Source organism: Microtus oregoni, unplaced genomic scaffold, assembly GCF_018167655.1.
Source record: "Microtus oregoni isolate MIOR12 unplaced genomic scaffold, Mior012 000031F_ref0000149, whole genome shotgun sequence".
Taxonomy (NCBI): domain Eukaryota; kingdom Metazoa; phylum Chordata; class Mammalia; order Rodentia; family Cricetidae; genus Microtus; species Microtus oregoni.
The window spans coordinates 5,116,372-5,140,022 of record NW_024543090.1 but is presented as its reverse complement, the minus strand read 5'-3'; the positions used below and the strand labels follow the sequence as shown (position 1 = coordinate 5,140,022).

Genomic DNA, 23,651 nt, shown 5'->3' with positions numbered 1-23,651 from the left:
AAATGCAGGGGAGACAGGCGGCTTCAGGTAAAGCAGGCCAGGGCTGGACTGAAGGACATTTTTTTTTTAAATATTTTTATGGTTTATTTAACTTTATTTTATGTGCATTGGTGTAAAGTGACAGATCCCCTGGAACTGATCTTCAGACAGTTGTGAGCTTGAAGGACATTTTTGAGTTACACATTGCTTAAGGCCAGTTATTCAATAGCACATCGAATCCAAAGGGTCTTGTTCAAAGAGGGCCACTAACCATCATTTACAACTACGGTCCAGAATTGCACGGCTGCAGGGTTTCCAGTCGGCCAAGCAATCTGCACATCGCAGCGTTTCTGAGAGCTGCGCTGGCACTGGGCTACTAGAGTCCGCAGCACTCGGAGCTTGGTGAGTTTTTAAATTCTTAGCTCATCTGGCTCAACTATTACTGTCAAGTCACTTGTCACTGTGACCCTAGGTCTAATAATTAACCTACAGTGGAAAAGTTCAGGTCACCCCCCCACCCCCGTTCAATTTAAATTAAACAAACCGAGGTCTCAGTACTGAGTCTTACGTGCTAAATGCCGTGGCTGAAACGGGATCATCTGCTGAGTGTCTGGCTTAGGGTACTCTGGTTTTCTGTCCACTTCATCTTTGAGAACAGGCACTATAGAAGGAGCTACAACTGGGTCTGGAATTATAGCTGCTAGCTTAGCACGGGAGACGTCCTGGAAATGCAGAGCAGAGGAACCCTGAACCTGAAAAGGGTCTTACAGAGGATTGTGCAACTCTGTCATCTCAGGCTACAGCAAAAAAACCCAGGCTCTAAGCACAGGAAGTGTGGAGAAGGATAAGCAGGAAATCTCAGGATGATACAGACTGTTCAGTACTCAACAAGGGAAGTCACTGGCTTTGAAGGTTGCACTTTAAAAAGTTTAACTTTAACCCCAGCAAAGAATCACTGGACTGTCTCCAGGCAAAGTCCTCGCAGAATAGAGACAAACCTTTGTGGGAATGGGCACCAAGGAGAGGGTAGAATAATTTGGAGGAAAAGATTTATATATATATATATATATATATATATATATATATATATATATATATATATATATTTACTTGAGACACAGTCTCAATATGTGGCGCTGGGTGTCCTGGAACTCACTCTGTAGACCAGGCTGACCTCAAATTTATAGATATGCACCTGGTTTGCCTCCTAAGTGCTGGGATTAAAGGTGTGCACCACCACTGCCCAACAAGATTTAGATTTTTGATACCTCCCTTCCATTGGAATTGATCAACATTTCAGTTAAGAAGCCTGGATTAAGTGAAGTCTTGCCTCAGGAAAGCCAAGAGAAGGATTATCTGCACCTATACTGGCTAGTAATGCCCTGGGCATCCAGGCCAGGGAAGCTGTAACCCCTCTTTTATGACTGGCCAACAACATGACCTAACAGGGGCTGAGAAGCACGACCACTGAAGCTATACCACAAGTAGCACTTTGCTAATGCAGTGAACTTTCTTCTAAGAGTAGAGGAGAAAAGGAAGGTAACTAGCAGCTCCATTTGTCAGGTTAACTAGACTGTATTTACTCTCTGAGGGCATCGGTAACACTCATGCCATGGACTCAAACTCAGAAGGGATCACATAGCCAACAGGCAGTGGGAGAGGACTGGGAGCCCACCCTCTGACCGTTCCAATATTAGCAGGACCCTCTCTAAGGTCTAAGGTAGTTTAGAGGAGCCGTACAGTCACCTATTAACAGGTCCTATCAATTTCAGTCCTTCAAATCTGCTGACACAGTTGGTGACGTGGCTTTTATGTGAGCAAATCTAAATGAGAAGGCACAGAGAAATTGCTCACAACTTACTGTACCAAATACTACATGGCAAAGTGCTCTAGGTCTTCTCAAATATACATAGAAATGAAAATACAGGCTGCAAAGTTCATGATAAAAAGTAGTTCTAGTTGGAAAATTTCTTCTTCTTCTTCTTTTTTTTTGGACAGGATCTCATGTATCTCTGGCAGGCTGTCCTTGAATTTACAGAAATAAGAGAGAGACACACTGCCTATGTCTCTGGAATGTTGGAATAAAGCTATGCACCATCAAGCCTGGCAATTATTTGTCTGCCCCCAACATTGTTTTAAATTATATTTATGCATGTGTATCATACATATAGGTGCACATATGTTTGTCAGAGTTTAACTTGGAGGGGTTGGTTCTCTTTCCATCACTTGGGCTCCAGGGATTGAACTCAGGTCCTAGGCTCCATTACCCACTGACCACCATCTTGCTGTGTCTCTTTATTTTTATTAAACTACTGAAAACCACTTTTATCCTAGAAAAAAAACTGGTCTTTCCTAATAATTTTTAAAATGTTTTTTTTTCCCACTGAAAAGTAAAGTAAAGGTAGGAGTTCTCTTTTTTTAACAGTGAAATGCAGGTTATTAGAAATCCTTTGATTCAGAATAGAATTATGGGGCTGGTGCAGAACTGGAGCTTTCATTTAGGCCATTAGAAAAGGTCTAAAGCTAAATTATGTGTAATTTTTCTCAACGTTTTTAGTCTGGTTCAGACTGAGAGTGAGCCTCAGGCCAAAAGGGCGGTGAGGAAAAGAAGGATGGCCAAGGACATCCTATTGCTAGCTGATTTAAAGGGACCAGCCTCAGACTCACGGACAGACAGCTCTCCTGGGAGTTCCTTCCTTGACCTTTGTTCATGCCAAGGGCACAGAAAGACCAAGAATGAAGAATCAATGGTGTTTTGTACAAGGGCTATTTCTGAGGCTTCAAAAACATTTGGGTCCAGGACTAAATTAGTTTTCTTATGGGTCAGTCATCTACATAGCTGAGGACCACTTTTAGAGAAGCCAGTTCCCCCAGAGGCTGCTGTAGAAAGAAAGCTCAGGTCTCTCAAGGAACGTTGTACATTTAGCAAGCTGTGGTTTTGCTTTGTTTGGATGGCCTAGTCTGACCTCAAATTTATAACCCTCCACTTTTCCCATCCCAAATCCTTCCTAGGCTTGCGGTTATGAGTGCATGACCATGCTTAGCCATGTCCCTTCATGGTGTCTTGACAAAATATGCAACAGCAAATACATCTAGTTGACGATCCATCAAAAATATTCATCAGGTGATAAAAATTCTTCAAAAAACAGACAGTGCTAACAGTCACATTAAGACTTTTCTCCATTATCTATCAGACATAAGGCATGGACAGTTCCAGACACACAATGAAAGCATTTACTCTTTTTATCTCAAACATTTAATTTTCAATTTTGTTATATTTGATATTCATAAACAACAAAATCATTGGGTTTTTTGTCTTATTAAGTACCATAATAAAGAACTGATCTCAGAATGAAAATAATCTACGAACTCTTAAAAAAACATTAGGCAAGTGGAGATATCAAATATATCTTGAAGCTTAGTACATACCTTATAGCCCAGTGCTTTGAGCTCACTTGCAGAACAAGGGTATAGATCCATGAACTTGTATCTGTCTACGAGTAAGGCTGTTTCTTTGCCTTCATACTCTTCTCTGAATGCGGTAAACCGTCTCTTTTCCACTTTGAGTATACTAGCTAAATCACCAATATTACTTTCAAAAGCTAGAAATCGAGCCCAGATTTCTCTGTAAGAAAGTAAATATAACCAATATTTAGTCATAAAGTTTGTTTTAAAATAAAGATTTCCTAATAATAGAAAAATAGGATAAGTCAATGAATACTAATAGTTGTTACTCCCCCGCCATTTGTTTTAACTTTAATTTTGCCTGAGTATTTGAAAGTCAAGTATAGACACAGTACTTTACTAAACTAAATATTTGGACATTCATGCCCTTTCCTGAGTTGGAGGCTCTCTCTCTCTCTCTCTCTGTCTCATACACACACACACACACACACACACACACACACACACACACACAATCTTAATTGAGGTAAAAAAGATATTACAGAGAGGATAAATTTTTGGTAGAAAAAGAACCTAGACAGAGTTTGATAACTTTTTCCTGTATAATGTGGCTTCATTATTTTACTTAGTGGCATAAATTATGTTGTAGAAGATTTTCTTCATCTAATGTATGAATAAACATATATTCCAAAATCTACTATGAGTCTATGAACGATTCACCTAGGACAAACTGTGTACATTGCTGTTTTAATGTGCTCAGATTACTTTAATGCCACAGGCACCTAAAGTAAGATACTGGGTACCTATAATGTAAGAGGAACTACAGAACTTCCACACTGCTAGACATGTTTGTGATTCAGTAAGAAAATGAGCATTAGTAAGGTGCAATTTCCCCTGTCCCGGTGCTGAGTCAAGATGCAAATCCTATTGTGTTGGTTGAGCCAATAGACCACGTTGCTTCCCGCAGTCAGAGCCACAGGAGGGATGGAACATGGAAAACTAGCTGTTGCAGGATATTTGATCGCACTTAAACTCCCAGACTGTTAGAGTTAACCTTAATCGGGGGTGGAGTCAGCAATAACAGACAGGAATTAGCCATAGAGAATCCAAAAATATAGATGGAGACGCATAGGAAAGAGAAAGGGAGACTTGGATTTTTCATGGTCTTTTTGATCTGGGAAGTGTGGAGAGAGGGTCAGCTAGTCATTCCTCCACTGCTTTCTTGATCGATCAGATATTTATACCAATATCTGAGTTTGTACTGGTAATAGGACAACTTAGATAAACACATCAATACAGAGGAGTCTTTGCTTTCCACTAAGGAGATACATTCCAGAATGCCAATATAGAAAGTTTTAGAAATATTAAAACAGAAAGATATATATAGTAAAATATTTAATAAATTAACTAGACAGAAAAGAAATTTCTCCTGAAATGCACACTCAAGTGCACAGTCCCACAGACAGAAGCTCACACATTTTGCAGGACTTACCCAGACTTCTCAGGAGGGAGACTTCCAGATGTTAAAACTCGTTCAAACAAAACTCGGGTATTATTGTCCTCTAGGATATTTAAAAAAAATTAATGTTAAATCAAAGAAAGATTTACAATTCAACAATTTTTTAAAAGCAAAACAAAACGCCAGGCTTTATCTCAGCTAATCCTCACAAAAATCCCATGCAGAGAAACAACTTGTGACAACTGACTTACAAAAGGAAATGTGGAGGTCCAGAATCTCCGAGTTTGAGAGACTGGTAGAGAAAACCCTTATTTAATTCCACCACTCAGGAGGCAGAGGTGGACTGATCTCTGTAGGTTCTAGGCCAGCCTGGTCTACACTGAGTTCAGGCCAGCCAAAGATATGTATTGAGACCCCTGTCTCAGACAAATGCCAATTATACCCAAGGAGTTGGACTCGGCTCACTGTTGTCGAGTAACAAGGCTGTTACCAGAAGCAAGATCTTTCCACCTGAAACAGAGCCCCGGTTTGCACAACAGTGCAGGGCAAACTGTGATGTAGGAACCAGAGGTCCCATTTGTCTTTCAAAATTAATGAGAATTACGTATCTGTTGACATAACAGATAGTATGAAGGATGGCAAATTTAGACACAATTTAGTTTCCTATTAGTTATTTCATCTCCTCGTAGTAGGGCAATAATATTTAGGTTGGGAGGTAAACATGTAAATAGTAAATGAATTAAAGAATTGTTGTTAGAAGCGGATTAAATTGTAAGTATCAGGAGTTCCTTGGTAAATTGAAAGTAGGATTTTTCGTGTAAATTCAAGGTCTATTTTTTTAAAAATTTAAGAATCTAGCAGAATTTAACAACTGAATTGCACACTTAAAATGAGTACATTCATTGTATCTAAATGATAATTCAATAATTTTTAAATCCAGTAGCATGAGCAATTGTTAATGTCTTAGCATAGTCACTTGATTTACTATCTGTCCATATGAAAGATAAGTCCATAAAAGATTAAATATATTCATCCAAAGAAGATGGCATCAGGTCATATTCATGACTTCAAGGAGCATAGTGTATTTTTAATTTTATTTATTTTTATTTTATGTGTGAGTACTTCTCCTGCATTTATGTCTGCACCCCACTTGCACAAAATCCCCCTGGAAGCCAGGAAAGAGCGTTGGGTCCCTAAGACTGAAGCTGTCAGCCTCCACTGCCGAGTCTCACCGGGTGCTGAGACTGCAGGTCCTCTGCGAGAGCAGCCAGTGCTCTCAGCTGCTGAGCCATCTTTCCAGCCCCATATCTTTAAAAATCGTATTAAATCTTACATTTTATCCTTGTTTTAATCCAAGCTTTGTTCCAAACAACCCTTTTACTACCCCAACAACCTCCTCCCTGCTCACTACTTGCTGTGTTGTCTGGCTGCAAAGATGCTTTCTCTTCTCTTAATCTGGCTAACCATTGTTCACCTTCAAGACCCAGCTCACATGGCCGGGCAGTGGTGGTGCACGCCTTTAATCCCAGTTCTATGGAGGCAGAGGCAGGTGGATCTCTGAGTTTGAGGCCAGCCTGGTCTACAAGTGCTAGTTCCAGGACTGGCTCCAAAGCTACAGAGAAACCCTGCCTCAAAAAAAAACCAAAAAACAAACAAACAAAAAAAGACCCAGCTCACATACTTCCTGTGAACCCTCGGGATAGCGCTGTCCACACTGGAATGCAGTAGAATGTCATTTAAACTTCTGCTAGCCATACTAGCCATAATAAGAGGGTAAGATTTATCTTAAGTAGTTAACCAAGCATATCCAAACTGTCTTTTCAACATGTAAACAATATGAAAATCACAATATTTTACATTCTTCTTATTTATTTTTTTGTTTGAATTAAGTCTTGGAATCTGGCACACATATCCTGCTTGGCTCAGGTACACTTCACCTGCTCAGTAACTTCAAACCACTCACAACAACTCTAGAGCTGGAACTGTCATCTTCATGCCCCGCAGAGCATCATTCAGACTCTGCTATAGTTACTGCTTCCCATATTCCACATATAAATCAAATACATGCAAGAACTTACTTGATCCTCTCAGTTTTATGAAAGGTATTCATTATTATAACCACGTTGTCAATGGAAAAACTACAGTTTTAAGTTTACATACCTAACCTCATATACAAGTAAATATAAGTTTTCTTAAAACAACTTTTTTGTTTGTTTGTTTTTGTTTTTTTTTTTTTTCGAGACAGGGTTTCTCTGTTATACAAGGTCAGTATTTTTATTTTTTAGATTTCTTTTGTGTGTATGACAGTTTTGCCTGTAAACATGTATATATACCATATACATGCCTTTTAGATCCCCTAGTGCTGGAGTTACAGACAGCTACAAGCCACCACGTGGTTGCTAGGAATCAAACCCAGGTCCTTCTCAAGAATAACAAATACTCTTAACTGCCAAGCCATTTCTCCAGCTGGCCTAGTTATTGTTTTTCTTTTTCAAGAAGTTATAATCCTGAATTGTCAATAATTTTTATAGAGACACACATGAGAGAGCTCAGTTGGTAGAATGCTTGATGTGATGGCTATTCTTGGTTGTCAACTTGATTACAAACCCAAGTGGCTGGGTGTACCCATTAGAAATTCTTTCTTTCTTTCTTTCTTTCTTTCTCTTTCTTTCTTTTCTTCTTGTTCTTCTTTCTTCTTCTTCTCTCTCTCTTTTTTTTTTAGATATTTCAAGACAGAGTTTCTCTGTAGCTTTGGAGCCTGTCCTGGAACTAGCTCTTGTAGACTAGGCTGGCCTTGAACTCACAGAGATCCACCTGCCTCTGCTCCAGAGTGCGCCACCTAGAAATACTTTCTTTAAGTGGGAAGACCTACTTTTAGTTCAGATCTTTGAGGAAGATCCATCTTTAATCTGGGCCACATTTTATGGTGGCAGACTATATTAAGGGCATGGAAGAAGGAAGCTTTCACTCCTTAACTGCTTGTTCTTGCTGTTGTTGGATAGTCCATTCCTTTGCTGACATTAGAGCCTACTTCTTCAGGATTCTGGCATATACAGAAGACTAGCTTAGACATCCAGTCACATGAATTTAACAATTACTGGATTATTGGACCTTCCCTTGGTAGACAGGACCACAGTCTATAAATCATTCTAATCTCTCTCTCTCTCTCTCTCTCTCTCTCTCTCTCTCTCTCTCACACACACACACACACACACACACACACACACACACATGTACATGCTCCTTCTATAGTAGTTCTGTTCCTCTAGAAAACCCTGACTAATATATATATACATTTGCCTAGCATGCCGAAGACATTGGGCTCAATGCCAGTACCATAAATTAGGTATGGTAACAAACATGTAGGCATGTTGGATTTCTGTTAGCTAAACTGGTCTACATATCAAGTTTAAGGCCAACCAGTGTTATATAGTAAGACCTTGTCTAAAAACTAAACTATTGAATTCATGGATATTTCCTAGATGTCTACCAAGTAGCTGTTTCTGGTGTAATGTTGGAATTATAACACTTTAAGAAGAAAATAAAACAACCCAAACCCAAGGTACATAATTTCAGATTGTTTAATATTAAAAAACCATGGTAGGGACTAGAGAGATAGCTCAGGGGCTAAGGAAACTGGCTGCTCTTTCAAAGGACCTGGGTTTGGTTCCCAGCACCTACATGGCAGCTGACATCAGTCTGTAACTTCAGTTTTAGAGAATCCAATGCCCTCTTCTGACCTCTGAGGGCAATAGAGACCTGGGTACACAGACATAATGATGAAGAAAGACGCTTAAAAGAAATCCCACATTAGCTCAGACATAACATGCAGGCAAAACACAAAATAACATAAGTGAATCTTTTTTTTTTCGAGACAGGGTTTCTCTGTGGCTTTGGAGTCTGTCCTGGAACTAGCTCTGTAGACCAGGCTGGTCTCGAACTCACAGAGATCCGCCTGTCTCTGCCTCCCGAGTGCTGGGATTAAAGGCGTGCGCCACCATCGCCCGGCCATAAGTGAATCTTGAAAAGATTCTAGAATCAACTTACCATTGAGGTGAGAAAGATAGTCAATATAAGCCAAGACATATTCTGGAATGTCTCCATATTTCTTCAGTCCCAATTCAAAAATCTTAAAGGCAACAGATTTGTCCTAGAAGTAAAGATAATACTGGTTTCCATGAAATGACAATGTATTAAAAAGAATATTAAGGCTACAGAATCTATTTTTTTTTAATTTTTTTTAAAATTATTTATTTATTATGTATACAATATTCTGTCTGTATGCCTGAAGGCCAGAAGAGGGGCGCCAGACCTCTTTACAGATGGTTGTGAGCCACCATGTGGTTGCTGGGAATTGAACTCAGGACCTTTGGAAGAGCAGGCAATGCTCTTAACCACTGAGCCATCTCTCCAGTGGTGCACACCTATAATCCCAGCAGGAAAGACTAAGAGGCAGGAGAATTACTACACGTTCAAAGTCAGTGTAGCTTACATAGCAAGACATTTTCTCAAAATAAAAAACAAAACAAAAAACCTCTCACAATATTTAAATACGACAAGATACAGAAGAGCTAAGATGGAAATTAAACTCATGCTATATAAAAATTCCTGAGCTAAATAAAAACCAAATAAGCGATTAAGTTCAAGGTCAGTCTAGGGAATAAAGCAAGAATCTGTCCCTTTAAAAGGAGAAAAGAGAGAGAGAGAAATGAGAAAAGAAAGAGAGCTGGGGGTGTAGCTGGTGGTAGAGCATTTGTCTAGAATGCGCAGAGGCCTGAATTCAGCCCTCAGCACCACTATAAACAAAATAAAACAGCTAAGTAGCCAATGTCGGCATATTGTGTAAGACATATTCCAAGACTAGCTGCCAGGTTGCATTGTGTGTAATCCCAGCACTGTGGAAGTGGAAGCTGGAGGATCAAGAGTTTGAGACCAGCTTGAGATACTTAGTGATATGTGCCTCAAAAGAAAACAAAATCCAATAAATAAACCAAAACAACCAAGGGTGAGCTGAGAGGGGATCAGTGGTAGAACACTTGCTTATCATGTATCAATTCTTGAGTTCAGTCTCCAGCAGGGACCCCCAGTTGCCCCCTCCCCACCCTCCACCCTCCAATTCTAGGTATAGAGCTTATCTAGGATGCATGAGGCATTCTAGAATATAAACAATCAATAAAGAAACAAAGAAAAGAAATTAAAAACGTGGAGTTTAATAAGGCCCAAATTAGCAAGCAATTGAGCTGGATAATATCCCGCATAATTTAACACAGATAAACTTAAGACCTCCTTTAAAAAAACAAAGCAATTAAGCTTAATACTTAAAGTGGGGCTTTTAGAGGTGGGGTCTTTGCTATGTAAATGTGGCAGGCCTGGAACTCATTAAGATTGGCCTGCCTCCACTACAGTGCTGGGATTAAAGAAAGGTGCCCATCAGGACTTTCCTTTCATGAATGTGTACAGAAGCTCTAGCGCATTCACCTTACTACAGTAATACTCCATGAGTGCCGCAGTAACGTAGACATGATGGCGAGTTCTGGCATCCTCTCTTGCTTTTTTAAATATCATTCTTCCAGATTTGATACCTTCTGCTCTCCTTGCAAATTTCATATATTGGATATATACCTATGAGAAAAAAATTATTTGTATTCTACACATTAGGCAGAATATGGCCCTCATAGTATCTAGTACCAGAGAACTGAGTTCTATGCTGTTTCTAGTATATAAGAAACTACAGGGTAGAATTGTAAGTTACTTTTCCACAGGCATTGGGGATACATGCTAATTTTTATTGAGACATAATCTACATGACACAAAATTATTCTTTTTTTTTTTTAATTTGTTTTTCAAGACAGGGCTTCTCTGTATAGTCCTGGCTGTCCTAGAATTAGTTCTATAGACCAGGCTGGCCTCTAACTCATAGATCGGCCTGCTTCTGCCTCCCGAGCACTGGGATGAAAGGTGTGTGCCACCACCACCTGGTATGGTATCTGTTTTGTTTTTTTTGTTTTTTTTCAAGACAGGGTTTCTATGTATATCCCTGGCTGTTCTGGAACTCGATCTGTAGATCACACTGGCCTCAAATTCAGAGATCCTCCCGTTTTTGCCTCCCGCGTGCTGGGATTAAAAGCGTGTGCCACCACTGCCCAGCTTGTTTTTTCTTATATCATCAGATGGTCATACAATAATACTACTAATTCTAGACTATATGAATTAAAGGGGAATTCAACCCCTATCAATATCAAAACAAGTACTTATTTATTAGTGTGCATATGCAGACACATGCATGTGTGGAGGTCAGAGAACAACTGTGGGAGCCGGCTCTCTCCTGACACTGCAGGGCCAGGGGTCACAAGCTGTATGGCTTGGTGACAAGTGTCTGTACTCTCTGAGCCACCACCTCACTGGCTGACCCTGATCTCTCCTGCTCTTATCCATGCATTTTTCTTCCAATTTGTACTTTACTCTCACTTTGCCTCCTCAGTCACCATATAAATATTGACACTTTTACCTCTAGAACACTATAAACTACATCTCCTCAATCAGTTCCCCAGGGCCACTCTGTCCTAACAGGGAACAGACCGTCTTTCTAATGCTGGTTCATACCAGGACTCTTAACCTGTTACTAAAGCTAGGGCATAAACTGCAGTGGACCTGAGTAAAATTAAACAAAAAGGGGGAAAAATAAGGAATAAAAATTGGAGGACACAATTGTGTGGTGATGGCACATGTTTTTAATCTCAGCCCTCGGGAGGCAGAGGCAGGTGGATCTCTGTGAAGCCAGCCTGGTCTACAGAGCAAGTTCCAGGACAGCCAGAGCTACATAATAAAACACTGTCTCAAAAAAACCCAATAATAATAATAATAATTATAATAATAATAATAATAATAATAATTATTATTATTAGAGGACACGGGTAGGGCATAGTGACATATACTTTTAAGCTTAACCCCCCAGAGTCAAAGGCAAGCAGATCTCTGGAATTTGTGGCCAGCCTGGGCTACATAGCAAATTCAGGTCAACCAAGCGTTCACAGTAAGATATTATCTCTGGGGGAGGGGAGATATATCCACCAACCAATGAGCAAAACACATAAAAAAAAAATACAAAACCAAAGTGCTGAATATAAAATAGGACATCTATAGTAACTCTTATCCCCCAAGACTCAGAAAACATTATGGAAGAGGGGCAGAAAGAATATAAAAGTTGAGGGACATAGAAGCCAGGCTAGTGGCACATACCTTTAATTCCAGCATTTGGGAAGCAGAGGCAGGCAGATGTTCAAGATTAACCTAGTCTACATATTGAGTTCCAGGACAGCCAGGGATACATAGTAAGACCCTGCCTCAAAAAAAAAAGGGGGGGGGGAATGCTGCCTATAACTACCATTACCAACCAGTACAGGATCAAATAAACACAAGCAGTCAGCATTTCAACAGGCAGCACCAACTGGACACAATGGGTTATTAATGTTACTAACAACAAAGAAGCCAGGTGCTGGTGCACACCTTTAATCCTAGCACTTGGGAGGCAGAGGCAGGTGGATCTCCGTGAGTTTGAGGCCAACCTGGTCTACAGTGTGAGTTCTAGGACAGACTTCAAAGCTACAGAGAAACCCTGTCTCAAAAAACCAAAACAACAACAATAACAAAGAAAGAGAGGAGAGACAGACAGAAGGGAAGGAGGAACAGGAAGGAAGGAAAAGGAAAGGAGAAGACACAAAAGACAATAAGAAGCTGTGTTGGGGGTGCCTGGTGGGAGTGAGTGGGGAGTCGAGGTACATATGGTCAAGATGCATCGATTGCATGTATGAGAGTGCCAAAGAATAGAAGATAGTCTACATCTTTAAAACACAAGGAGACAAGTCACTGTGATCATCCACAACCTCACATTTCATCAACACCACACTAAAATCAATGAGATAGCTAAATGCCAAGATTCCAGAGTCCCACTTTTTAAAAGGATCAACACCCACATAGAAGGTGTGATGAAGTAAGCAGATGAATGAAGTAAGGAATCAATTCAGATCCTAGACAAGAAACTTAGTAAAGTGGATAGAATATCAATGATTTGGAAGAGAATTGAAAACATGGAGGATAAACTCAGCAAGGAAATTAAGATTCTGAAAAGGAACAAACAGAAAAGCTGAAAATTAAAACAATCAATCAATCAATGAAGCAAAAAATATCATCAACAGATAAGAAAAGCAGCTGGGTGTAGTGGCCCACACTTCTAATCCCAGCACTCAGGAGGCAGAGGCAGGCAGATCTCTGAGTTTGACAGCTTGGTCTACAAACAGGGTTCCAGGACAACCAGGGCTGTTACACAGAGAAACCCTAACTCAATATATATATAATGTATATATAATCAACACACACACATTTTATATATATATATATATATATATATATATATATATATATATATATTTGAGAGAAAGAGAGAGAGGGGGAAAGAGAAAAGCAGAAAAAAATTCTGGGACGAAGGATAGTATCAAGACAGAAGTAAATAAAATAGAAACTAAAAGAAAAATACATATAATCAAATAAGCAGAATTTTTTTCTTTTACACTTCTTTATTTTATGTGCATGGTATTTAGCCTGCAAGTATGGAGGTGGACAACATGCATGTCTGGTGCCTGTAGAGGCCAGAAAAGGGCATCAGGTCCCCTAGAACTGAAGTTCTAGGTGATTGTGAGCCTCCATGTGGGTTCTGGAAATCAAAGCTGGGTCCTCTACAAGGGCAGCCAGTGCATGTAACTGATGAGCTGTGTCTCCAGCCACAAAGAGCTAGTTCTTGAAAATAAAAGTAAACTAATAAATCCCTACCCAAACTAGCCCAAAATGAAAAAGTTCTAAATTAATAAAATTAGATAAGAAAAATGAGATGCTATTGAATAGATTACATACAATAAAGATAGACAATCATTAGGAAATATTTTGAAAACATACCAAAAAAAAAAAAAAAAAAAAAAAGAACCGGGCAGTGGTGGTGCATGCCTTTAATCCCAGCACTTGGGAGGCAGTTCCAGGACAGGCTCCAAAACTACAGAGAAACCTTGTTTCGAAAAACCAAAAGAAAGAAAAAAAGAAAGAAAGGAAGAAAGAAAGAAAATTCCAGAAGAAATTACTAAAAACCTAGACACATAAGACCTACGAAAATTAAGAACATATGAACAATAAACTGATTCATAATAGTCAGTGAGGCTGAAGGAAGAATAAAGTCTCCTAACCAAGAAAAGTTCAGGTTTAGATGGATTTACTGCTGAATGTTCCCAAACCTTTAAAGAACTGAAAGCAAGATTCTTCAACCTATTCCACAGAGCCAACGAGGAAAGAACCCTGAAATCAAAAATATAAGGCACAACAGAAAAAAAAATCAAAACCAAAAACCAACCCTACAGATATAGAACAAATTTCTTGATGAACACACTGCAAAAATTCTCAATAAAATTCTTGCAAGTCAAATTCAAAAACACATAAAATCCCTTTCTATACTATGAATATAAATTACTCTTATTGGTTAATAAAAAGCTGACAGGCTAGTATCTGGGCAGGAAGATAGGTGGAAAAGCCAAACTTAGAATGATGGGAAGAAAGAGGATGAAGTCAAGAGAGATGCCAGCCAGTTGCCAAGCAAGCAGGATGTATAAAATATGAGCTAACAAGCCATGAGCCATGTGGTAAATCATAAATAGAAATATGGGTTAATTTAAATGTAAGAGCTTGCTAGTGACAAGTCTGAGCTACCATCCAGCATTTATATAATTCATAGCCTCTGAGTTGGTTATTTGGGACCAGGCGGTTAGGACGAAATGTCTGTTCACACACAATGATCAAGTTGACTTTATTCTAGAGATGAAAGTTTGGTTCATCATATGTCAACCGGTTAGTGTAATCCAGCACCTAAATACATTTAATGACAAAAAGGACATGATTATCTCAATAGATACAGAAAAGCCTTTGACAAGGTATAAAACTCGTCATCATGAAAACCCTGAAGAAAGCAGGAGTCGAATGCATATATCTCAACATAATGGCTATATGCAAGAAACCTAGAGCCAACATTATCGTAAAGGGGGAAAAGAAGTGAGTACAAGATTCAGTACTCACTTTCTCCAATGATCAGTCAATATAGTACCTGAAGTCTTAGCTAGAGCAGAAACACAAACAAAAGAAATAGATTTTAAAAAGGAAAAGTCAAATTATCCCTTACTTGCTGGGTGTGGTGACACACGCCTTTAATCCCATCACTCGGGAGGCAGAAGCAGGCAGATCTCTGTGAGTTCGAGGCCAGCCTGATCTACAGAGCTAGTTCCAGGACAGGCACCAAAACTACACAGAGAAACCCTGTCTCCAAAAAACAAAATAAAACAAAACAGAAACAAACAAACAGACTAAATATTCCATCAGAAAACTATTGGATCTGATAAATATTTTCAAACTATCAGAATACAAAACCAACATAAAAATCTGTACACTAGCAAAATCTTGCTAAGAGATTAGGAACACTAGCCCATTCACAACCACTTTTTAAAAAACAACACAAAATACTTAGGAAGAAACTTAACCAAGGAGGTGAAAGGCTTCTATTATGAAAACTTTTGAAAAAAACTGATGCACTGCATTGAAGACACACAAGCAGATGGATAAATGTGTATGTTCATGGATAGGCAGAATCATGGTCTGAAGATAATGGTATTACTGAAAACAATCTATGGAGTCAACACAGATGCCATAAAAATTCCAATATCTTAAGGTTGGGACATGGTTTATGAAGGAAGCTATGTGAGGAAAATTCTGAGAGCTTGTAAGAAAATTCCAAGGGGGAAAGAAAAAAAAAAAATCAAGAGTCTTATTTGTTCATAATGGGATGTTCTTGGAATGTGCTTTCGTGTCCCTCCAGGTGTAGCAGATAGGATGGGTTTACTCATCATCTACTATTATTATTCAGATGATGCGTCCAAGCATGAGTTGTCCTCATGATAGTGTATAGCCTAAGCAAGTATGAACTTTGCTTATATGAGCATGCTTAGCCCTCAGAATACCCTCAGAATTGAGGTTATACCAATAAATTGTCTGATGCTCTTAATAAGTTGGCTATTTCATGGGACTTTAGTCTGCCTCTTTTTAAGGCTCCACTCTCTCAGGTTCATGCCACCAGCTAGAGCAGTAACACCTTAATATAGGACCTTAGTTGAAATTTCTAGAAAAGTTGGCTGGAGAGATGGCTCAGAGGTTAAGATCCATCAGAGGCCCTGAGTTCAATTCCCAGCAACCACATGGTGGTTCACAACCATCTGTACTGAGACCTGGTCTGCAGGCAGACATGCAGGCAGAACACGGTATGCATAACTAAACTAAAAAAAGAAAAAAAAAAGGAACATCCTAGGCTACACTAGATCCTGTCACAATACCCACAATCCCCATAGCCAAAAAGAAAAAAATGGTGGTATATATACACATAACAAAATTTTATTCAGCCATAAATAAAAAATATAATTGTGACATTTTCAAGAAAATAGATGGAACTGGAAAGTATTATCTTAAGCAAAATAAGCTAGACTAAAGGACAATTCTACATGTTTTCTGTCATATGTAGACCCTAAACCTCTATTTTTATGTATGGGTACATATGTATATATAAGAGAAAAGGTGTATTAGTTAGGGTTTTTATTGCTGTGAAGACACACCATGACCACGGCAATGCTTACAAAAAAAAAACAAAAACCAAAAACCAAAACCAAAACCAAAACATTTAACTGCGGTGGCTTGCTTACAGAAGTTCAGTCCATTATCACCATGGTTAGGGAGCATGGCAGCGTACAGGGAGACATGATATGGGAGAGATAGCTGAGAGTCCTACATCTTGCAGGCAACAGGAAGTGAACCGAGAAGGTAATCCCGAGCATAGCAAACCTCAAAGCTCATCCCCACAAAGACCTGTTTTCTCCAACAAGGTCACACCTACTCTAACAAAGCCACACCTCCCAACAGTGCCATGCCCTATGAGATAGTTACAGCCAATTGTTCAAACTACTACAGATGGACAATGAAACTATAAACTCAACCATGAGAAAAGAGATCGTTAGGGTAGAAGGTAAGAGAAATAGAATATATGTGACATAAAGGCAGAAGGGAGGTTTCTAGAATTGGAAAGGCACCAGCTAAGGGGGAAAAGGAGATGAGATGGGGGAGTAGGAAGACAAAGCATGCATGAAAATACTGTAATGAAACCCCTACTTTGTATGCCTATCTTAAGACTATTTTAAAAATATGATCTTATTTTGTTAAAAGAACCTTTTGTGTAGCTATTTCACACTGATGCAGTAAAAACAAAATCAATCCAACAGAGTGGAGCTCACCAACTCTTAGGGCCTGGGGAAGAGTGAAGGGTTGACTACAAAGGGTCACAGAAGGGGATTTTTCAGGGGTGATGGAAGCGCTCTGTTTTTTTATTTGGTTTTTGAGGCAGAACCTTATATAATGCAGGCTATCCTTAAACTCACTATGTAGTCAAAGATAACCTTGAACTCCTGATCCTTCTGTCTCCACTTCCCAAACACTGAGATTACAAGTGTGAGCCATGATGCCCAGCAGTGTTTTGTATAGAGGGTCCCATGATCTATTAAGACATAAGAACAACGAATCTTATTGTGTATGAATTAAATTTTTGTTGAATTAAGTCAGAGTATGGGATGGTGGGGAAAACAGACTTAGAGGTTACTCACCAAGGTGGGGTCAATATCCTCAATTGCCAGAAGTCTGTTATATATACTGTGGACCTTCTCATACTTCATGCGACTCTAAGGTGGCAGAGAAGTGAATATAATAAATATATACTCACTAATGAGCAGATCTGAGCTTTAGGAGCCCGAAGACTATACTCCTATTCCCATAACACACACAATGACACCTATATTGCACATAAACTTTTATGAACTTGAGACTAACAACTGTTTATGGTTATCATTTCTGGCCACAGAAGCAAAAGAAGCTGGAATAAAAAAAAAATTTTAGTCATGCAGTAAATTGTAAGCACTAGATGTAATCCCAGTATTCAGCAGGCTCAGGGGAACCACAAGTTTGAGGCCAGCATGGGACACACACGCACACACACACACACACACACACACACACACGCACACACGCACGCGCGCGCATAGTTCCAAACTTCTGACTCTTCTCACCTCTTCATAATCTGCATATGCAAAATAAAGGAGCATATTCTTCTTTAATAAAGTGCTTATGGCTCTTTCATATATATTAGCAGCTTCATCACTAAATAATTTGGCATTGTTCATATCCTAAGAGGAAAAACAAAGTACATCCTCAAAAACTTTAATGTAGTTGAAAGTAAAAATGAGACAGTATCCACTTTATAATGTACTTACTAAACAAACAAACAAACCTAAATATACATTTGCATTTAAGAAAAAAATATCAAGTATTCTTCCTGCTCTGGTCAATGAAGAGTTTCTAGGGCTTGAGCCCAGGGGCCTCTACTACCCAGTCATGCATTCCAGCCTCATCACTCTAAACTATAGGAGAACCATTCAAGTTCTTTAAATGATACAGTACTTTGAACAGTTTTAAAAGCAAGCATATTTTAATTCTAAGGAAGTATAATCATGTGTGTTACTAAAGTTCATATTGACATAAGATTAAAATTTTCACCATATACTTTTTATATATAAACTTTTAATAAATTTAGCAAATAGAATGAGTTTTATTATGACATTTTCATTTATATAGACACACACACACACATCCACCACTGTATTTTCCTCAGAGTATACCACTATCTCGTCTAGTCTCTCCTCACCACTTCCCAAATAGCTCCCCTTCTGCTATTTAATGTTATGCATGGTGTATGTGTATGTATGTTTGTTTAAACCTAGACAAAATTTATACTTTATTACTAAAATTGGTGTTATAATTTTTCCAGTAGATCTTATTGCTAGAGCAAAGATACAAAAGGAAGGAGGGTGGGGAAGGATACACACCCCTTTTTCCGCAAGCAGCTTACTTGACTGCTCCAGATACTGGGCAGCTTCGTACCAAATATCAGGGTGATGGCCCAGAACAAGCAGGCACTGTTCATAAGCAAACATAACTAAGGGAAGACAAGCACAAAAAACTCAATTAAGATAAAAAAAAACTAACAACAATATCACTACAAGCACACATGAGATTATTAGACTCAGACATGGTCTTTAACAATGAATGATGATTTGAAATAAAGCAGTAACCTCCAGAGGCTGATTTGTCCACTTCTACAGGGACAACTAGATGCTGGAAGGAGAGAAAGGCACCAGCAGTGCAAAAGTGAACAAAACTTCCAACAGTCAAGAAGGACAAAGGCTATGGTACCAGGTGGTGCACGCCTTTAATTTCAGCACTCAGGAAGCAGAGCTAGGCAGAGTTCTGTGAGTTTGAGGCCAGTCTGGTCTACAAGAGCTAATTCTAGGACAGCTAGGACCGATACACAGAGAATGTCCTGCCCAGTTCCGCAGCCATTTAGTCCCAAAGAAACACACAGAGGTCTACATTAATTATAAACTGGCTGGCCTAGCAGCTCAGGCTTTCTTATTACCTAATTCTTACATCTTACAGTAACCCAAAATTCTTGTATGTGTTAGCCACATGGCTTGGTACCTTTATCAGCGAGGGATTCTCATGTTGCTTCCTTTGCAGACTCAGCCTTTCCTCTTCCCAGAATTCTCCTGTTCTGGTTGCCCCGCCTATACTTCCTGCCTGGCTACTGGCCAATCAGCATTTTATTAAACCAATGCAACAGACAGATCTTTACAGGGTACAAGATCATTGTCCCACATCAAAACTCTGTCTCAAAGAACTACTCCTCTGACTACCATACATGTACACACACACACACACACACACACACACACACACAAAGAAAGAAAGCTAAGTGACTTTACTGAGTGACTGGCATCTGGAGACCAAAGGAGCAGAGCTGGTCAGTGAGAAGTGGGACAGAGGAGAGGGTGGGTAGACATTGGCAGAGGTTACCAAGGATGTGACTCTGGTAAAGTTCTTGTCTGCCATGCATGTGGTTCCAAAATAGATATAAACAAAGAAACAGTATTTAAAAAGCCCTGCAGGTGAATGGAGCCTACAAAATTGAAGAATTCAGTGAAATTGTAATCCAGTAGTAACAGTAGTTAGTAGAAGTCTAACGCTTCTGAAATTAAAAATTGTAAACTGAAGACAGAAGTTCTATTTCTGTGATAGAGCATATGCTAAGCATGTACAAATGCACAAGGCCTTGGGTTCAATCCCTGCTACTTCTTTATCTCCATGTGTATCTACGTGTGTATGTTGTCATATACATATGTTATATAAGTAAAGTAAAATAAAACACCCCTGCAAAAAAAAATAGCAAAAAACTGAATATTAAGTCGTACTTCAGAATAAAGTTGTACTGCAGAAATTAAAGTAGATTGGGTAAGGGGCAACAGTGAGATTCATATTGTCCAAATGAACAATAAGTAATACACACAAGCAAAAATTAAAACACACACACACACACACACACACACACACACACACTTAGAAATACACCGTAACACATAAATTGTAACAGAAAAATTAAAATTATAAAAAATTTTAGCCAGGTAGTGGTGGTGTCCGCCTTTAAGCCCAGCACTTGGAAAGCAGAAGCAGGCGAATCTCTTTGAGTTTGAGGATCTACAGAGCAAGTTACAGGACTGGCTTCATAGCTACTGGGAAACTGTCTTGAAAAACTAAAATTAAAAAAAAAAATTAAATGGAAATTCATAGAACTAAAATTTATAGTATATAAAATGAATAATTTGCTATATCAACTCAACAGCAGATTAGATATAATAAAACAAGGGGTAGGTGAACATGAAAATAGATCTATAGACATGATTTTGAATGAAAAACCACAAGTGGAAAACAAAGATTTAGGAATAAAAAGCAAAGCCTCATTAGGGCATGGTCGTACATTCCTGTGACTCAGAAAGCTAAGATAGTAAGAGCCTGAAGTGGTGGGTAGGAGAAGCAGGAGCAGGGTTTGAGGCAATCCATGAGGTTAAAATCAAACAGTCCAAGATACATGTAGTAGGAGGCCCACGAGGGTTACTCTTGTTACCTCTTTTTGTTATAAGGGTCTGGTCCTCAGTACGGAGGGGGTTACTCTTCTCCCACTGGATGTACTTCTTCCACATGTCTACTTGCTGAGCTTCTTGAGGAGTGTTCTGAGGAGGCACTGATGGAGCATTGCGATCTAGGCCTTTCATTACTGTCTCATATTCCTAAGCAAACATTTACAGATTTTTGATGAGCCTAGAACAACTCAGATATATGAGGGGCAAGTTGATCAGTCTAAAATACTTTGTTTAAAATGTTTACTCTCCTATATCTAATATCACTTAGTTAATATGATTTTAGAATTCAAGGTTATCTTCAGATACATAGTGAGTTTGAAGCCAACCTGGACTACATGAGACACTGTCTCAAAAGGCAGAAATCAAATAACATCCAAAAACAACAAAACAAAAGCCCAAAGTAAGGGAAGACATAACAGAGTGTTAGCAACCGAAACCATATTCCTAGGAATGGTGACTAGCACTTGGGAAGATGATACAGAAAGAATGCCACTAATTTGAGGGCAGCTGAGCTATATAGTATCAGGTCAATCAGAACTACATAGCTAGACTCTATTTCAGAAACAAACACAAAAAAAAAGAACTTTTATGACTGGGATGTAACTCAGTATTAGAACACTTCTGTGAATCCCCAGGTTGGTTGATGCCCTGTAACAAATACACACACTGGGTTAGTGATGCCCAGTAACACCCCCCAACAAACAAAGGTAAAAAAATTCTTCCAAATATAACATGTTATTTCAATTTAACTATATCATTTTGCCAGGCCTTTAATTCTAACACTCAAGAGACAGAGGCAAATTGATTCCTTTAAGTATGAGGCCAGCCTGGTTTGCTTAATGAGTTCCAGGACAGCCATTGCTATAGATCCTATCTCCAAAAAGACAAAATTGAAAATATCAAGAGTAACATCATATAGGAAAACTTGCTAATTATTTTCATGATTTAGAACATTAAATTAAGTAGCCTGATAGAATTTCATACCTTTGCTACACGTCGAGCATTCATGTAGTCTCTACTCCGGTCTTCAATCATTTTTTTAGCTAAATGAATATTGATACCCTGAAGAAAAAAATTATTATTATTAATTGCTTTTTCTTTTCTTTCCTTTTTTTTTTCCTTAACAGTTTTGCAGACTAAACACACAGTCTCCTGCATACAAGGCAACTAGACAAACACTCTATCACTAAACTATATATTAGGCCTAGGGGAAAAAATTTGACCAGCACGCATGATGGCTTTAGTAGCTAAAAACACTTGGGTTTGATTCCCAACACCCACATGGTAGCTCATAACTATCTGTAACTCCAGTTCCAGAGAATCCAATGCTTCTTCAGGTCTCTTGGAGCACCAGACATATAAGCAGTGTATAAGACATTCATGTAGTCAAAATATCGATACATACACAAGCAAAAATTAAAACACACACACACTCAGAAATACACTGTAACATAAATCATAACAGGAAAATTAAAATTATAAAAAATTTTTAGCCAGTGGTGGTGTTCGCTTTTAATCCCAGTACTTGGAAAGCAGAGACAGGCAAATCTCTTTGAATTTGAGATTTGAATTTGAGACAGCCTGATCTACTGTAGCTCTGTAGTAGACATGAAATCATGAGATTCTATCTTATCTAGTCAAAGCAGTCATTAAGCAAACAAATCATAACTGCTCTCAAGGATGTGGACAAAAGGAACAATTATACACTACTGGTGGGAGCATAAATTAATTCAAATGTTAATACAGAGATTTCTTTAAAAAACTGCAAATAGACCTACCCAGCTATACCTTTCTTGGTAGGGATCAAAAGGATTTGAAACCAATATATCACAGAAATACTTGCACATTAATGTTACTGCAGAACTATAAAAATATAAATTATTTATTGGAATCAATATAAAACAATGTGTCTAGGAGTATATAGCTCCATCATAGGGCAATTCCCTCAGATGAATAAAACTCAGGGTTTAATCCATAGTGCAGCAAAATAAATCCCAACAGCAGGAGGACACACTGTGGAACACTAACATTCAGGCACTGGACTAGAAGGCTACATTCCCTAAATTTAATTAAAATGACCAGTTTGAGCTGGGCAGTGGTGGCACATGCCTTTAAGGCAGGGGCAGGTGGATCTCTGTGAGTTCAAGGACAGCCTGGTCTACAGAGGGTGTTCCAGGATAGTGAAGGCTGTTATGGAGAGAAACCCTCTCTCAAAAACCAACCAAAACCAACCAACCAAACAAACAAACAAAAAAGGAAAATGTTGAGTTTGTAATAAACTCCGGCTTAATTTACCTCTTCGTACTTGTTGTAGTCTCTCCAAAGTTGTTCAATGTTGATCATTGGATTAACACAACCTCGTTGATAAACTCTTCGGACTGCAGTTATTCTCTGGTTTTCTGCATAAGACCCGACAGCTTCCCTGAAGTTGGGTAAGAAATACCATTAATTGTATTATAGCCAAATCAATTGTTTATATATTAAAAATGAAAGCAATACTTACACGCCTTTTAAGAAATTGATGTAATCCACCCAAATCTAAGAAATAAAACAAAACATTAATATATTTTTGATTATTTTCACATTTTAGCACATACCCACGTCTCCTGCACACCATGTAAGTACTCTACCTCTGAACTATATTTCCATATATTTAA

The 23,651-nt window shown here is 38.7% G+C and overlaps 1 protein-coding gene across 1 annotated transcript in view; it reads right to left on the bottom strand.

The window, feature by feature from the left end:
* The window catches only part of Cstf3 (cleavage stimulation factor subunit 3), an 85,333-nt gene that overhangs the window by 1,465 nt on the left and 60,217 nt on the right, over nucleotides 1-23,651 (bottom strand). Inside the window, exons 7-18 of the mRNA XM_041679113.1 lie at nucleotides 23,498-23,532; nucleotides 23,290-23,416; nucleotides 21,979-22,056; nucleotides 20,979-21,141; nucleotides 18,847-18,956; nucleotides 18,031-18,147; nucleotides 17,572-17,646; nucleotides 10,322-10,465; nucleotides 8,891-8,993; nucleotides 4,877-4,946; nucleotides 3,409-3,604; nucleotides 548-701 (exon numbers count right to left, since the gene is read on the bottom strand). Coding sequence (XP_041535047.1) covers nucleotides 548-701; nucleotides 3,409-3,604; nucleotides 4,877-4,946; nucleotides 8,891-8,993; nucleotides 10,322-10,465; nucleotides 17,572-17,646; nucleotides 18,031-18,147; nucleotides 18,847-18,956; nucleotides 20,979-21,141; nucleotides 21,979-22,056; nucleotides 23,290-23,416; nucleotides 23,498-23,532 — 1,372 coding nt within the window. The remainder of the gene's footprint in view (nucleotides 1-547; nucleotides 702-3,408; nucleotides 3,605-4,876; nucleotides 4,947-8,890; nucleotides 8,994-10,321; nucleotides 10,466-17,571; nucleotides 17,647-18,030; nucleotides 18,148-18,846; nucleotides 18,957-20,978; nucleotides 21,142-21,978; nucleotides 22,057-23,289; nucleotides 23,417-23,497; nucleotides 23,533-23,651) is intronic.